The 17,435-nt window shown below is 39.5% G+C and overlaps 1 protein-coding gene and 1 long non-coding RNA gene across 3 annotated transcripts in view; one reads left to right on the top strand and one right to left on the bottom strand.

The window, feature by feature from the left end:
* LOC134738281 (uncharacterized) overlaps positions 1 to 17,435 on the top strand; it is a 235,776-nt gene that overhangs the window by 81,883 nt on the left and 136,458 nt on the right. The window contains exon 4 of one of the 2 annotated variants that reach the window (XR_010123943.1): positions 14,154 to 14,272. This is a non-coding gene — a long non-coding RNA (uncharacterized LOC134738281). Of the gene's footprint in view, positions 1 to 6,460; positions 6,597 to 14,153; positions 14,273 to 17,435 lie in introns of those variants that run through there. The other variant, XR_010123942.1, reaches the window with a different exon arrangement.
* LOC129014467 (small ribosomal subunit protein eS26-like) lies at positions 5,451 to 5,908 on the bottom strand. The gene has a single exon (XM_054451928.2). The coding sequence runs from the start codon at positions 5,881 to 5,883 to the stop codon at positions 5,584 to 5,586; it is 300 nt and encodes a 99-aa protein (XP_054307903.1). The 5' UTR covers positions 5,884 to 5,908; the 3' UTR covers positions 5,451 to 5,583.

Here is a 17,435-nt window from a genome sequence, read left to right as displayed (position 1 = left end):
GTCAGCTTTGGCAAAGATCGGATGAAATAAAAAATTTATTGAAGGGATTCAGAAACAGATTTGAGCAAGCCTAAGAAACAGTTGAGGAACTTGAAGATAAGACTATTGGAAGAAAAGTGAAAAGGTCCTAAGGGATCTGTGGGACACCATCAGACCAGCATACATGTTGTGGAAGTCCTAGAAGGAGAGAAAGAGAAGCAGAGAATATTCAGAGAAAGAATAACTGAAAACTTTCCAAATTTGCTAAAAGACATAAATGTAAACATTTATCAAGCTCAAAAAAGTTCCTAGTAGGAACTCAAAGAGATCCACACTGAGACACATTATAATCAAACTGTGAGAAGCCAAAGTCCTTCAGAAACATTTAAAACTGTTCTTCAAAAGTGAGAGAGAAATGAAGATGTTTCCAGATAAAAGCTGAGAGAATTCATTACCACTAGACATGTCCCACAAGAAAAACTAAAAGGAGTCCTGTAGGTTGAAATGAAATGTTCCATATGCACTTGAGAATATTCAAGACAGTAACTGGAAGCTGTATGGAGAAATAAAGATCTCAGCAAAGGTAAATATCTGGGCAATTATAAAAGCTAGTATTATCGTAACTTTGGTTTGTAACTCTACTTTTTGTTCTACATGATTTAAGAGACTAACATTTTTAAAAATTACTATTCTAAAAACTAGTATTATGGAAACTTTGATTTGTAATGCTACATTTTGTTTTTTATATAGTTTATAAAATTGATGCATAAAACAATTATTTATGCTTTTGGACACACAACGTATAAAGACGTAATTTGTGCATCAATAACTGAAAGGATGTGAGGATGGAGCTGTACAGGACCAGAGGTTTCGTATGTTAGTAAAGTTAGGCTGATATAAATTCAAATGAGAACATGATAACTTGAGGATGTTAAATGTAATCCCCATAGTAATCGTAAAAATGGCTATAGAATATATACAAAAGGAAATTAGAAGGAAATTACAGTGTTTCAATATAAAAACCAATTAAACACAAAAGAAGACAGTAATGCAGGAAATGAGAGTAAAAAAAGATAAAAGGTATACAGAAAAATATAGCAAAATGACCAAAATCAGTTTATCGTTATCAGTAAGTGCTTTAACTATAAATAGATTAAACTCTCCAATTAAAAGATAGAGATTGGCAGAATAAATTAAAAAAAACAACCCACACACATGATCCAACTATATGCTATCATCAAGCAATTCACTTTAGATCCAGAGATATGAATAGGTTAACAGTAAAATGATGGAAAAAGATATTCCATACAACTTGTAACCACAAGAGAGCGGGAGTGGCTATACTAATATCTGGCAAAATTGACTTCAGATTAAAACAATCACAAGGAACAAAGAAGGTCATTATATTTTAATAGAAGTTTCTATACAGCAAAAAGATATAATAATTTTACACCTACTAACAGACCATCAAAATATATGAAACAAAAACAGAATTGGAGGGAGAAGTAGATTTACAATAATGGTTGAAGACTTTAATAGCTCACTGTCAGTAATGGGTAGAACAACCAGACAGAAGATGAATAAGAAAATAGAAGACTTGAACAACACAATTAGCCGATTAGATCTAACAGACATATACAGAACACTTTATTCAACAACAGCAGAATTAACATTCTTCTCAGGTTCATGTGGAACATTCTTCAGGACAGACCTATGATAGATCAGAAATTAAGTCTCAATAGATTTAAAAAGAGAGATATAAAGTATCTGCTGTGGTCTGAATATGTTCTCCAAATTTATGTGTTAGGAACTTGGCAGGGTTGAGAAGTGGGTCTTTTGGCAGAACTCTCCCCTCGTGAATGGATTAACACTGTTACAAAAATGGCATGCAGGAGTGGGTTTTCTTCTGCTCCTATGCTGTGTGAGGACAGTGTTCATCCACCTTTTGTGCTTCCCTCTTCCACCATGTTAGAATGTAGCAAGAAGACATTCATAGGATTCTGGCACCTTGATATTGGACTTCCCACCTTCCAAAACTGTTCTTTGTAGATTACCCGTTCTGTGGTATTCTGTTATAGCAGCACAAATATATTAAGAGAGCCTCTTCCCTAACTATAGTGGGATGAAGGAAGAAATCAATAACAGAGAGAAAATTGGAAAATTCATGAATTTGTGGAGAAACACACTTAAACAACCAATGCATCCAAGAAGAAATTACAAGGGAAATTAGAAAATGTCTTGAGACAAATGAAAATGAAAACACAACATACCAAAACTTATTGAATGCAGCAAAAACAGTGCTGAGGGGAAAATTTGTAGATATAAACACTTATATTTGAGAAAAATCTCAAATAAACAACTTAAATGTATAATAATTTAAGAAAGTAAAAAAAGAACACACTGAACCCAAAGCTAGCAGGAAGAAACAAATAATAAAGATTAAAGCAGAAAATTTTTTGTTTAATAATACAGAAAATTAGCATAACCAAAAGGTGGTTCTTCAAAGGTATCAACAAACTGACAAACCTTTGGCTAGATAAACTAAGAAAAAGAAGACTCAAATTACTAAAATCATAAATTAAAGGATTATTATTGATGCTACAGAAATTAAAAGGATTATAAGACAGTACTATGAATAATTTTAACACATTGAATAACCTGGAAGAAATTTATAAATTCCTAGACACACAAAACCTACCAAGACTGAAGCATGAAGAATTAGAAAACCTGAATATACCTATAAGTAGTAAGAAGACTGGCTTAGCAATAAAAAAATCCCAATAAAGAAAACCCTGATGGCATCACTGGAGAAATGTACCAAACATTTAGAGAAGAACTAATACCAATTCTCAAACTTTTGAAAAATATCATACAGAAGGAATTACATCCTAACTAATTCTATGAGGCCAGCATTGTCCTGATACAAAAGCCAGACAAAAACACTGTGAGAAAAGAAAACTACAAAACAATATGCCTTATGAACATTGATGCAAAATCTTTAACAAAATACCAGCAAACTAAATTTAACAGCATGTTAAAGAGATTATACCCCACGACCAAGTGGAATTTATTCCTGGAATGCAAGGATGGTCCAACATGTGAAAATTGATCAATGTAATACACCACATTAACAGAATAAAGGCAAAATTACACAGTTATCTCAATTGACGCAGAAAGGACCTTTAACAAAATTTAACACCATTTTGTGATTTTAAAAACACTCAACAAACTAGGACTATAAGAAAACTACCTCAACATAATAAAAGCCATATATGAAAAAACTCACAGCAAACATCATATTCAATGGTGAAAGACTAACAGCTTTTCTTCTTAGATCAGAAACAAGGAAAGGATGCCCATGTTTTCCATTTCTATTCAGCATAGTACTGGAAGTTCTAGCCAGAGCAATAAGGCAAGAAAAAGAAGTAAAAAGTCATTTAAATTGGAAAGGGAAAAGTAAAAGTATCTCTGTTTACAGATGGCATGATTTTATACATGGAAAACTCCAAAGATTTCACCTAATAAGATTGTTAAAATAATAAATGAGTTCAGCAAAGTAGCAGGAAACAAAAATAAACAAAAATCACTTGCATTTCTACACACTAACAATAAACAATCTGAAGAGGAAATGAATAAAATTTCATTTACAATAGCTTCAAAAATTATAAAATGCTTAAGTATTAACCTAGGAAGTAAAAGAGAAACAAAGAAAATTATGAAACATTGCTGAAATAAATTAAAGAATAAATAAATAGAAAGACATTTTACATTCATGGATTGGGAGACTTAAAATTGCTAAGGTGTCAATGTTACCCAAAGTGGTATACAAATTCAATGCAATCCCTATCAAAATCCCAATGACTTTTTTTTGGGCAGAAATAGAAAAGTTTATCCTAAAATTTACATGGAATCTTAAGAGACAATAAATAGCTAAAATAATCTTTAAAAAGAAGGTGGGAGGCTTATACTTCCTGATTTGAAAACATACTAAAAAGCCACAGTAATCAAACCAGAGTGGTGCTGGCATAAAGACAGACATATAGGCCAATGGAACAGAATAGAGAGCCCAAAAGTAAATCCTCACATATATGGCCAAATGAGTTTTGAGAAGGGTGCCAAGACAATTCAATGCGGGAAAGGTTAGTATTTTCAACATACAGTCCTGGGTAAACTGTATGACCACATTGCAAAACAATGAATTTTGACCTTTGCACACATAATGCCATATGCAAAAATTAACTCAAAATGGATCAAAAGCCTAAACATAAAATATGACACAGGATGAAGTCTTTATAACACTAGATTTGACAATTTTTTAGATATAACACCAAAGGCCTAAGCAACAAAACAAAAACAACAACAAATTGATCTTCATAAAAATTAAAAACTTTTGGCCTCAAAAGACTTAATTGACAGAGTAAAAAGGCAACCCACAAAATGAGAGAAAATATTTGCAAAGTATATGTCTGATAAGGGATTAATATCCAGAATAAAGAGAGAACTCAAAAATAACAACAAACAACTTGATTAAAAATAGGCAAATGACTTGAATAGACATTGCTTCAAAAACGATATAAACAAATGGTCAGTAAGCACATGAAAGGATGCTCAACGTCACTAATTATTAGAAAAGTGAAAGTAAAAAACATGGTGAGGTATCATCTTACACCCATTAGGATGACTACTATCAAAAATACAAAAAATATATGTTGATGAAGGTGTGGAGATATTGGAACTTTTGTGTGCTATTGGTCAAAATGTAAAGTGGGGCAGCTACTGTATGGAAAACAGTATGGTGGTTCCTTAAAAAATTCAAAATAGAATTATCATATGATTCAACAATTCTCCTTCTGGATATATAGCCAGAATTGAAAGCAAAATCTTGAAGAGATATCTGTACCCCCATGTTCATAGCAGCATTATTCACAATAGCTAAAATGTGGAAACAATATAAGTGTCCATTAACAGATGAATTATTCAGTCTTAAAAAGAAAGGGAATCTTGTATGCTGCAACATGGATGAACCTTGAAGACATATGAAGTGAAATAAGCCAGTCATGAAAAGACCAATACTGTGTAATTCCACTTATATGAGGTACCTAAAGTAGTCAAATTCATAGACAGAAAGTAAATTGGTGTTTTCCAGGGACTGGGAGAAAAGGAAATGGGGAATTGTTGTTTAATGGGTACAGAGTTTCAGCTTTGCAAGATAAAAAGAGTTCTGGAGATGGATGGCAGTGATGGTTACACAAAAGTGTGAATGTACTTAATGCTGCTGAACTGTACACTTAAAAACGATTAAGATGAAAAATTTTGTATTTTTTACCACAATAAAAATGCTTGATTTAAACACACACATACACACACACACACACACACCCTATTCTTTACCCCCCTTGGCTCTTCTTTCACTTCCATCAGAAAGGCTTTTATTCAGTTATATTTCAAATTTGAAAATGCTTTTGTTGGGGTTTTTCTTTTTTTTTTTTAAGTACAATTTCCATTTTATTTTTCTCCAGAGAATAGTCTGTCTTCAGTCTTTAAGAACTCAGCTCCTTACATAGGCTTTGGTGGGGGACGTGGGGCAGCACCCGCAGGTCTAAATCAGGGTGGGGGTGTTTGGTCCTTGCGGGCTTCACGAGATCGATTCCTGACTACTTTGCTGTGAATTGCACAACTCACACAATAATGTAGCTTCACATACAGCTTGGGGAGCACATAGGCATCGAAGACGCTCGCTTCAGAAATGTCCCTGACTGCTGCGGCCTCCACTATGTTTCGAATGACGAATTTCTTAATGGCCTTGTCCTTGGGCACGCATCGGGCACAGTTAGTGCAGCGAATAGGCTGCACGTGGCCGCGGCCCTTTTTGGCACGACCGTTGTTCCTTCTTTTCTTTGTCATCTTGGAGGCACGGACCGGAGAAAGCGGGGTTTTTCTTTATGGCTTCTAAGCAGAAGCTGAGTAATCACTAGAGTGGTCAGTATGTACATTTCTACATTCATTTAATTTCTATTTGTTGAATGTTCACTATGTGCAAGCCTCTCTTTAAAAATATATTTGAGAGATTGAACTAACTGCCCTTCAAAATCTCTTATAAACTCAAGTTTCTACGATTCTGTGTGTTCTGCCTTCTAGTACTAGTTATCTGTGTAACCCAAGGTAAGTCACTTAACTTCTCTAGAACTCAATTGTCTCAGTTTTTTTCTAGTTCCAAAATTCTACAGATTTTCAAAGCATAAGGATGATAATGGTACATTGCTTTCTTCACTGGACCATTTATTTCTTGAGTGGAAAGGTTCCAACCAAGATATTAACTCCACAGAGAATATAGTACAAGTTAACTTAAAAAAAAGCTAATATGAAAGAAAAGCTAATATGAATTAGTGAGAAATTGAGTTTCAGAATTTTTTAAAATAAATACACTCTCAAGAACATAACTTGATTTTAGAAAAGATAACAGAGTGTTTTCAATTAACAGGAATGACCAAGGCAAAACCTCCATCTACTTGCATCAGAATGGAGATGCAGATGCAGATAATGAATTAAAGGGACTCAAGGAAGGTCACTATTCCACCTTGAATTTGTTTTCATGGTTCTCTGAGAAGTGTCTAGAGGTGAGAAAGTCAATTTAACTGTTATTTTCTAAAAATAGAATAAACAGAAAATTTTGCTTAAAAAATATTTTCTTAGCATAGTGAAGTACAACATTTTCTATAGTTATACACAGTACTTTAAGAAATTTACAATGTACTGCTAAAACTTTGAGTGAAACTTAGGAATTTTATGTGCTTTGGATGAAAGATGACAGCAAAAAATTATACAATTTTAGTTCATTTGCATTAAAATATTCTTACAGCAGAGCATGGAATCCAATAATAAAACCCAGGGAAATTCATTCTAATTTTAGGAGAAAAATTAACACCTACCTACCCTACAACCTCACAATTAAAATCTGGTGGAATTCTATAACCTTCCACATGGTTTGCCTCTTGTGTGGTGGGAAAGTGAGAGGGAGCTTTTACTGACTCCTTTGAGAGAATGAAGAGGAAAGAAGACAACACTGTTGAAGAATCTTCTATAATCTAGATGTCAGAAGCCACCCACTCTTTGATTCTAAGATTGCCTTGCTCCATCCCCCATTCTATGTTCTGTTCTGTTGGTTTCTTTTTTTCCCTGAAAATTTCTACAAATACTTTCTCCTAGTATTTGTAGAATACTTCATTCTATAACTCATGGCTATTTGTTTATCCCCGATCCAGCATTGACCTAAAGTTCAGACATGACTCTTTCTTTCTTCCAAAATTCACTTGTAAGAGTATCTTAGTCCATTTCTCCTACTATAACAAAATACCATAGACAGGGTGACTTATAAACAACAGAAATGTCTCACGGTTCTGAAGGGTGGGGAGTCCAACATGAATGTGCTGGCAGATTTGATGTCTGGTGAGAGCTGCTTTCTGCTTCCAAGAGGGCACCTTGTTTGCTGTGTCCTCACAAGGTGGAAGAGTGGAAAGGCAAAAAAAAAAAAAAAAAAAAAGACAAATGTTCTCTGCAGCCTCTTCTTTAAGGACATTAATCACCTCCCAAAGGCCCTGCCTTCTAACTCCATTGCTTTGGTGATAGGTTTCAATATTTGAAGTTTGAAAGTACACATGCATTCAAACCATAACAACCAGTTAACAAGAAGCAACTTGCACAAGCAAATATCTACAACTATGTGTGGCAGATTTTACTGGATATTGAGGTAATCATGTACTCATGTTGCAGCGCTGTTTAAAAAATATTCTAACATTGAATATTAGCTTTTCTGGTCCTCTGAAAGGCCCTTCTCCATTTCCACCAATTTAGATTTCAGAGTCTCATGACATTGTTCAGCTTTCTCTCCTACTGCTTCTCTGTCTCCCAGTTGTGATAAAAAAAAAATCCTTATATTATCATGAAGAGCATTTTAGCTCTAGCACTTACCACCTCCTCCCTCATTCACACTTTGCACAGCTTAAGATTTATTAATGTGCTTTGCTAAAAAAAGCTTCATGTATTTCAAGTGTTACCCTTTCTTCTCTACCCTGCCCCCCTTACTTTCTACAGAAGCACAGAGACGAATATGAAGCTTTATTTCCCCAGAGGCAACACTTAGAATACATAAGACTTAGAAGAGTTAGATGAGCAACATATATCCTCTCATGCCCTCAGAAGACATAAGTGTAGTTGACAATCCCAGCACTTTGGGATACCGAGGTGGGTGGATCACCTGAGGTCAGGAGTTCGAGACCAGCCTGACCAACATGGTGAAACCCCGTCTCTACATCTCTACTAAAAATACAAAAATTAGCTGGGTGTGGTGGCAGCCACCTGTAATTCCAGCTACTCGGGAGGCTGAGGCAGGAGAATCACTTGAACCTGGGAGGCGGAGGCTGCAGTGAGCCGAGATCATGCCATTGCACTCCAGCCTGGGCAACAAGAGTGAAACTCTGTCTCAAAAAAAAAAAAAAAACAGTAAAAAGAAAAAAAAAGGACTCACAAGACTGGGTTCTTATTCTAGTTCTGTCACTAGTTAATTGTGTGATCTTGGGAAAGTATCTCATGGTACCTGAGAAATAATCTCTAAATTTCTTGCCAATTCTATGAGTCTGTGATTTGAGAGTCCCTCTGGTGCCTAGTTCTTCTATAAATGTAGTCAAGGTTGGGGTTTCTCCCTTCACAGGTAGGTGAACTTTCCCCTACCCTGGGCTGTGCCCCAACATGTCCCTGGCCAGCCATCTGCTCAATGCCTGTTGTCAGAAGCAATAGAGGTTTTACAGACAGGCCAAGCTTTGGGGCCAGATACAGGCATATATCCTGGTTTTTTTCAACTCAGAACCTAGGTTGTGCTGTTTACTCAGTGAACCTGGCTTATTTGTGAACTGAAACTGCGCATAATGATATCTACCTTAGAAGATTGTGTAAAACAACGATGCACATGAAGCACTAAAGTGAAGTGCCTAGCACATCATAAGTGCCCATAAATGGAACATTATCATGTCTGTATAAGGGGGAAAGGTGAGTGTCATGGCAAGCACATGGCATGCTCTTTCTGGGTCTGCTGACACACTTGCATGTGTATGGCAGAATGAACTCAGCTTACTGTACGGATAGCTCCCAAACTTTAGTTTTACTGGGTAGAAAACAAAAGTTAAGAGAGAGAGCTGAATGGTTCTAGGCAGCAATTTATTTTAGGCTACGATGAGGAGGGGAAAGGTAGATTGATTAAAGAGATGGGAAGAGAGAGGACTATGAATAGAAAAAATAAACATGTCCAAGGGGATGATTCAGTTTCTGCAGTATGATGACTGACAGTCATCCTTTGCCTTTGTCTCCGTGAATCATATATATATATATATGTACACACACACATATATATGAAATATAATATCTATTGTATATGTGTGTTATATAATATAACCCAATATATTTGTATATTATTTATATATCATATTCATAGATTATAAATATTTATATAATTATAAATAGATATATAACATATAACATATGTTAATATATTATATCTGATATATAATATATCATATACCTACTATATATCTATATTATATATTAGATATATAATTATTATATATCATAAATTATAGTAAATATAATATATAATATATAAACAATTATATATCATAATAATATATAATATCTATTATATATAGATAACATATAATACGTAAAATATATGTTATATAATAGGTGTTATATATATTTGTATATAATTGTAATATATAAGATATAGAATTATAAAGACATAAGATTATTATAACCTAATATATGTGGCATTGTGGAGTGAGATCTATCTCTGGCACTTGTCAAAGTGTGAAGTCCTGCTTCAGTGTGCACATAGGTGTAAGGACAGAGACCTCATAAAGAAATTCACTGAGGATGCATATTCTGAAGATTTAAGGTGGATTAAAATGGTAGGTAGTGACTCAGCCCTTGGGATTGATACTCAAATACTTTATCATCCACATCTATCTGTTTTCCACATCTATTTTCTTGAAGCTCAAATCTGGCTAGAGCCTATGTACCTGTGAAAAATGGGACAAGTTTGCTGTTATCTTGGACCTTGGTTCATCTGTTCCGCATCTAGCAGGAATATAATTTACTTACATGAATGACTAGCTTCTGAAGAGATCTTGCAAGTGTCATGGAATAGTGGCCTCTACTGTTCATGAGGGAAACAGGCTACCGTGGTCAGATCGTAAGGGAATACACTGCTTCAAAGGCCAATGCAGGCTACTCCATTGTCTGTAATGATTAAGACACTGTTGGGAAGGCCAGCTGCTGGCATCTATAGCCAGTCTCTGCTGTAAATATTCATCAGGAGAAGCAAGCCAGCCAGCCAACAGCTGTTTATGTCCCCTACAATAGTTTCTAGTCAGGCTGTGACCTCATGTTACATAAAAATGTTACCTTCCCAAGTCTGCACTGTAAACACAGAAAAGCAGCTATTAGTTTTGCTCCTTATCAGAAATGTATTTTGTTTTTTATATTTTCAGAGACAGGGTCCTGCCATGTTTCCCTGGCTAGCCTTGAACTCCTGGGCTCAAGTGATCCTCCCAACCCGTCTCCTGAGTAGCTGAACCTACATGTGCTTGTCACTGTGTCCAGCTAGAAAGGTTTTTTTAAAGCAATGATTTTAACCATTGGGTGTTGCCTTTAAGACCTCTGTTTCTAAGTATTATAAAATCAAAAATTTTAAATCATTTTAAGGAAGCACAGTTAATAGCTGCAGTACAATAAAAGCACATAAAGTGGCAGCTGTTCATTGTCGAAAGTTTACACTGGCGAGGTATCTTTCTCTCTTTTCCTTTCTTATCTTTTAAAATAAAACCATTTAAAATACCACTGAATCTCCCTCTACAGTAATACTGTTACATGGCAAAACTACGCTGCTGGCTTGCTCTGCCTTCTGGGACCAGTTTTGTTTTTTTTTTTTTTTTTTGCTGGCTTTCTTTACCTTCTGAGCAGACATTTGTACTTTGTATTCTCACCTTCAGCAACTATATTCTGGGTATGATTCCAAAGAATGCAGTCAACATTTACCTTTACTTTAAACAACAAAAGGGAAAGTGTTGTAGATTTTAAGCTGGCAGTGGAGATTTGAATCCTCTACAATAACCTTTGAACTGTTTTCTCAGCATTATTCTGCTTAGCTACAGCAGAGAAAATAGAGTGATGAATAATGAAATATTCATGAAAGAAAAATTTTAAAAAAAGTTTTCTTAAAATAAATTGATTCTAAAACCACAATGTGTGAAAGTACTTTTTTATGATGCCAACTTTCAGATTCATGGGTTTAGAGGGTGTGGATTTGTTGCATTATCATGTGGCAGGGTGCTGGTAAATGGGAGCCTACCACATGTTGACAAGAATGAAGTCCAGTTTGATGTAGCACTGGCCACCCAGTGGGAACAAACTGCCAGGTTCCGCTGAATCTTAGAGTTCCACTGCCATTCAGTGTAGAAAGAAAGACACTAGATTTTTTTTTTCTTTTTTTTTTTTGCCGAGATGGCTGACTAGAAGCGGCTGGTGTGTGCCACTTTCACAGAGAGGAGAAAGAGTGGCGAATAAGGCGAATAAACATTAGCTCTTCAACTGGATCATGCAGGTGGATAAGTTGGGATTCATCGGGGAAGCAACACAAATCATGGAGAAGGGAGAAGAGAGAGACAAGACAGCTACCCACTCAGGATCGGCAGGGAGCCAGGAGAGGCTCCCCACTGCCGGGAAATGGGCCTCCAGACTGACATGAAGAGCTGCTTAGAGCCTGGGCAAAGCCACCACTCAGGTGCACGTGGCTTCCTGAGGATCTTAGACCCCTGGGCACCCTGGCACCAGCTATTGCAGCTCTGGCGGTGGGGGCAGCGGGACTCCTTCACACGTCCCTGGGATAGAGGCTGAATCGACAGGGCTGAGGAGTGGACGGACCGCAGGCCTTACCTCCACTGTACCCCACCAGACTAGGCCCACTGGCCTAGGACCCTAGTGCAGCCCCCAGTACCGCCTGAACTCTCTGGCCTCTGCACTTCCCTGGGATGGAGTTTCCAGTGGTGGCAGGCAGGCCCCTTAGTTTTCTGGCTCTGCAGCTCCCAGCTCCCCCTGCCCTCAGACTCAGGAGGGAGCAAAGCAATTAAAGACTAACACAGCCCCCACGAGCATGGAGTGTTCTTCCATTTGTTTGTATCCTATTTCATTGAGCAGTGGTTTATAGTTCTCCTTGAAGAGGTCCTTCACGTCCCTTGTAAGTTGGATTCCTAAGTATTTTATTCTCTTTGAAGCAATTGTGAATGGGAGTTCACTCATGATTTGGCTCTCTGTTTGTCTGTTATTGGTGTATAAGAATGCTTGTGATTTTTGTACATTGATTTTGTATCCTGAGACTTTGCTGAAGTTGCTTATCAGCTTAAGGAGATTTTGGGCTGAGACAATGGGGTTTTCTAGATATACAATCATGTCGTCTGCAAACAGGGACAATTTGATTTCCTCTTTTCCTAATTGAATACCCTTTATTTCCTTCTCCTGCCTAATTGCCCTGGCCAGAACTTCCAACACTATGTTGAATAGGAGTGGTGAGAGAGGGCATCCCTGTCTTGTGCCAGTTTTCAAAGGGTATGCTTCCATCAAAAAGTGGATGAAGGATATGAACAGACATTTCTCAAAAGAATACATTTATGCAGCCAAAAGACACATGAAAAAATGCTCATCATCACTGGCCATCAGAGAAATGCAAATGAAAACCACAATGAGATACCATCTCACACCAGTTAGAATGGCAATCATTAAAAAGTCAGGAAACAACAGGTGCTGGAGAGGATGTGGAGAAATAGGAACACTTTTACACTGTTGGTGGGACTGTAAACTAGTTCAACCCTTGTGGAAGTCAGTGTGGCGATTCCTCAAGGATCTAGAACTAGAAATACCATTTGACCCAGCCATCCCATTACTGGGTATATACCCAAAGGACTATAAATCATGCTGCTATAAAGACACATGCACACGTATGTTTATTGTGGCACTATTCACAATAGCAAAGACTTGGAACCAACCCAAATGTCCAACAATGACAGACTGGATTAAGAAAATGTGGGACATATACACCATGGAATACTATGCAGCCATAAAAAATGATGAGTTCATGTCCTTTGTAGGGACATGGATGAAATTGGAAATCATCATTCTCAGTAAACTATCGCAAGGACAAAAAACCAAATGCCACATGTTCTCACTCATAGATGGGAATTGAACAATGAGAACACATGGACACAGGAAGGGGAACATCACACTCTGGGGACTGTTGTGGGGTGGGGGGAGGGGGGAGGGATAGCATTAGGAGATATACCTAACGCTAAATGACGAGTTAATGGGTGCAGCACACCAGCATGGCACATGTATACATATGTAACTAACCTGCACATTGTGCACATGTACCCTAAAACTTAAAGTATAATAATAATTTAAAAAAAAGAAAAAAAAGAAAAGACTAACACAGCCCCCAACACAGTGCAGCTGTCTTATGAAAAAGTGGCCAGACTGTTTTCCATGTGGGTCACTGCCCCCACTTACCCTCAGTGGGCAGGGCCTCCCAACGTGGGACCCCAGCCACCTCACCCCTCCTGGGGTGCTGGTAGCAGCTCTGCACTGCCCTGCGATGGAGCTCCCAGTGGTGGCAGACAGGCCTGCCATTTTGGCTGCTCTGGAGCTCCTGCCCTTGCTGCCCTGAGGCTTGGGAGAGTGTGAAAAGATGAAGGACTAATGCAGCCCTCCACCGAGCACAGCTGCCTTAAAGAAAAGTGGACACTCTGTTTTCCTCATGGTTTGTTGTCCCTACTACTCCTTATTGGGCATGGCCTCATAACCTGGGTCCCCACTCACCCCATCCCCGCTTGGGTGCTCAGGCAGGTTCTAAACCCACAATGTGTGAAAGTACTTTTTTATGATGCCAATTTTCAGATTCATGGGTTTAGAGGGTGTGGGTATCTTAATCTGTTGTGTGGTAGGGTGCTGGTAAATGGGAGCCTACCACATTCTGCCAAGAATGAAGTCCAGTTTCATGTAGCATTGGCAGCCCTGCATTGCCCTGGGACAGAACTCCCAGCAATAGTGGGCAGACCTGCTATTTTTGTTCTCTACAGCTCCTGCTCCTGCTGCCCTCAGGCTTGGCAGGGAGCAAAAAGACTAAGGAATAAGGACTAAGGAGGACCTCCAGCACAGCACCGCTGCCTTATGGAAAAGCAACCAGACTGTGTTCCAGGTAGGTCCTGTTACTCCTCACTGGGCAGGGCCTTTGACATAGTTAGCATCTGTGTCCCAGCCCAAATCTTATGTTAAATTGTAATCCCCAGTATTGGAGGTGGGGCCTGGTGGGAGATGATTGGATCATGGGGGTGGATTTCCCCCTTGGTACTCTGTCATGATAGTGAGTTCTCACCAGATCTGGCTTTTAAAAAGTGTGTGGCACTGCCCGCCCTACTCACCTTGGTCCTGCTCCTGCCATTAAGATGCCTGCTCCAGCTTTGCCTTCCACCATGAGTCAAAGCTCCCTGAGGCCTCCCCAGAAGCAGATGCTGCCATGCTTCCTGTACAGCCGGAAGAACCGTGACCCAATTAAACCTCTTTTCTTTATAAATTACCACTCTCAGGTGTTTATAGCAGTACAAGAATGGACTAATACAGCCTCTGAAACTGGGCACCCAGCACAACCGCCCTGCCTCTGCCTGAACACATCAGTCGGTGGTGGCTCTGCATTTCCCTGGAAAGGAAATCCCAGAGACAACCCTCAGACCCTCTCGCATTTCGGCTGCAGTGGTACCACCCTTACTACCCTTGGGCAGGAGGAGGAACAAAGGGTCTGGTCACATTGCTGGCACCTCCAGCATGTCACAGCCACCCTATGGAGAGGAGCTCAGACTCTTTTTCCTGTGAGCCCCCACCCCCTAGTCTTCACCAGGCAGGGTCCTCGGCTGGGGGCCACAGAGCAGCTGCCCCACCCCTGACTGAGCATTCCCACTGGTAGTAGCTCTGTGTTTCCCTAGGACCGAGCTCTGAGTGGCAACTGACAATCTGTCTGCCATTGCCACTGCAGCAGTTTTGCCCTTGTTCCTCTTGGACTGGGGAAGAAACAAAGAGTCTGAGGGCTTTATTTGTGCTCCAGCACCCCACAGTAACCATAAGGAAAGGAGCTCATTCTGTCTGCCCTGTGAGCCCTGACACCCTGCTCTTTACCAAGCAGGGCCCCTGGCTCAGGCCCACAGTACAGTTGTCCCAACCCCTGGCTTAACATTCCCATTGGCAGTGGCTGTGTTTCTCTGGGGTGGAGCTCCCAGAGGCAACTGAGAGCACCTCTGCCACTGCTACTGCCACTGTAGGGGTACGACCCTTGCTGACTTCAGACTGGGAAGGAACAAAGACCCTGAGTGCCTTACACCTCTAGCGTGCTGCAGCCGCTATAAGGAGAAGAGGCCAGTCTGTCTTCCGCATGAGTTCCCTGCCCCCACTATTTGTTGCCAGACAGGGCCCCCAGGTTAAGCCCATACAGCTGCCCCACTCCAGGCCAATCTCCCAGATTGGTAAGGGCCCTGCACTTCTCTGAGGGTAGAGCCGTAAGAGACAAGTGAAAGACCTTTTGCCATTGCCACTGCTGAAGTCCCTGCCCCTGCTGCCCCTAAGCCAGGCAGGCAACATAAAGGCTGAGCTTGTCCCAGGGCTGTGGATGTGCAACCCAGGAGTGCCAAACTGAGATCTGCGGTCAACACTTGAGTGGGAGAGGAGTCCACACTCTCAAAGCACAGAGATGGAGCATGGCTGCAAACACAAGGAAATACAGAGGAGCCATGTGGCCGAGCAAGAGCCTATCTACTGGCTATTACACTTAAGTGCCATCTACTGGATCACCACCCAAACTTCAACACCAAAAATACTTTGCTATTATACACCCCGTGAAACCAAGGACAAGAAATCAGCTACAAAAGACCCTGCACGAAGCTTCAGCCTGCTGAAAACATCCAGAAATGAAGACAACAGACTATACTCAAATTACACCACAATTAAAGGAACACTAACCCACACAAATAAGAACCAGCACAAGAACTCCGGCAGCTCAAAAAGCCAGAGTGTCTTCTTACCTCCAAATAACTGCAGTAGTTCCCCAACAATGGTTCTTCACCAGGCTGAAATGGCTGAAATGACAGAAATAGAATTCAGAATATGGATAGGAACAAAGGTCATCAATATTCAGGAGAAAGTTGAAACCCAATCCGAGGAATCTAAGGAATACAATAAAATGATAGAGGAGATAAAAGGCAAAATGGCAATTTTAAGAAAGAACCAGGCTGGATGCGGTGGCTCATGCCTATAATCCCAGCACTTTGGGAGGCCAAGGTGGGCAGGTCACTTTAAGACAGGAGTTTGAGACCAGCCTGGTCAACATGGTGAAACCCTGTCTCTATTAAAAATGGGCAAGGTGGCAGGCACTGTAATCCCAGCTACTCGGGAGGCTGAGGCAGAGGAATCATTTGAACCTGGGAGGCGGAGGTTGTAATGAGCCAAGATTGTGCCATTGCCTGGGCAACAGAGTGAGACTCTGTCAAAAATAAAAAATAAAAAAAGAAAGAAGAAAAAGAAAGAAAGAAAGAAACCAAACTGATCTGACAGAGCTGAAAAACTCACTTCAAGAATTTCATAGTACAATTACAAGTATTAACAACAGAATCAACCAAGCTGAGGAAAGAATCCCAGAGCTCAAAAACTGCTTCTCTGAAGTAACTCAATCAGACAAAAGTAAAGAAGAAACAAAAAAGAATTGACAAAACTTCTGAGATACATGGGATTATGAAAAGAGACCAAACCTATGACTCATTGGCTATCCTGAAAGAGAGGGAGAGAAAGCAAGCAACTTGGAAAACATAGTTACAGACATCATCCACGAAAATTTCCCTAACCTTGTTAGAGAGGCCAACATTCAAATTCAAGAAATACAGAGAACCCCTGTGACATACTATACAAGATGACTGTCCCCAAGACACACAGTAATCAGATTTCCAAGTCTGAAATGAAAGACAAAATGTTAAAGGCATCTAGAAAGAAGGAGCAGATCACTGAAAAGGGAACTGCACCAGACTAACGTGAAGGAAAAAATAAGATTTTTTTTTTTTTTTTTTTTAAGATGGGGTCTTGCTCTGTCACCCAGGCTGGAGTGCGGTGGTGCGATCTCAGCTCACTGCAACTTCCACCTCCCAGGTTCAAGCGATTATCCTGCCTCAGCCTCCGGAGTAGCTGGGATTACCAGGTGTGTACCACCATGCCTGGCTAATTTTTGTATTATTGGTAGACACACGGTTTCACCATGTTGGCCAGGCTAGTCTCAAACTCCTGACCTCAGGTGATCCAACGACCTTGGTCTCCCAAAGTGCTGGGAT

The sequence above is a fragment of the Pongo pygmaeus genome, chromosome 16, assembly GCF_028885625.2.
Source record: "Pongo pygmaeus isolate AG05252 chromosome 16, NHGRI_mPonPyg2-v2.0_pri, whole genome shotgun sequence".
Lineage (NCBI taxonomy): Eukaryota > Metazoa > Chordata > Mammalia > Primates > Hominidae > Pongo > Pongo pygmaeus.
The sequence above is the reverse complement of the archived record's forward strand: the minus strand, read 5'-3'. Positions and strand labels throughout refer to the sequence as shown.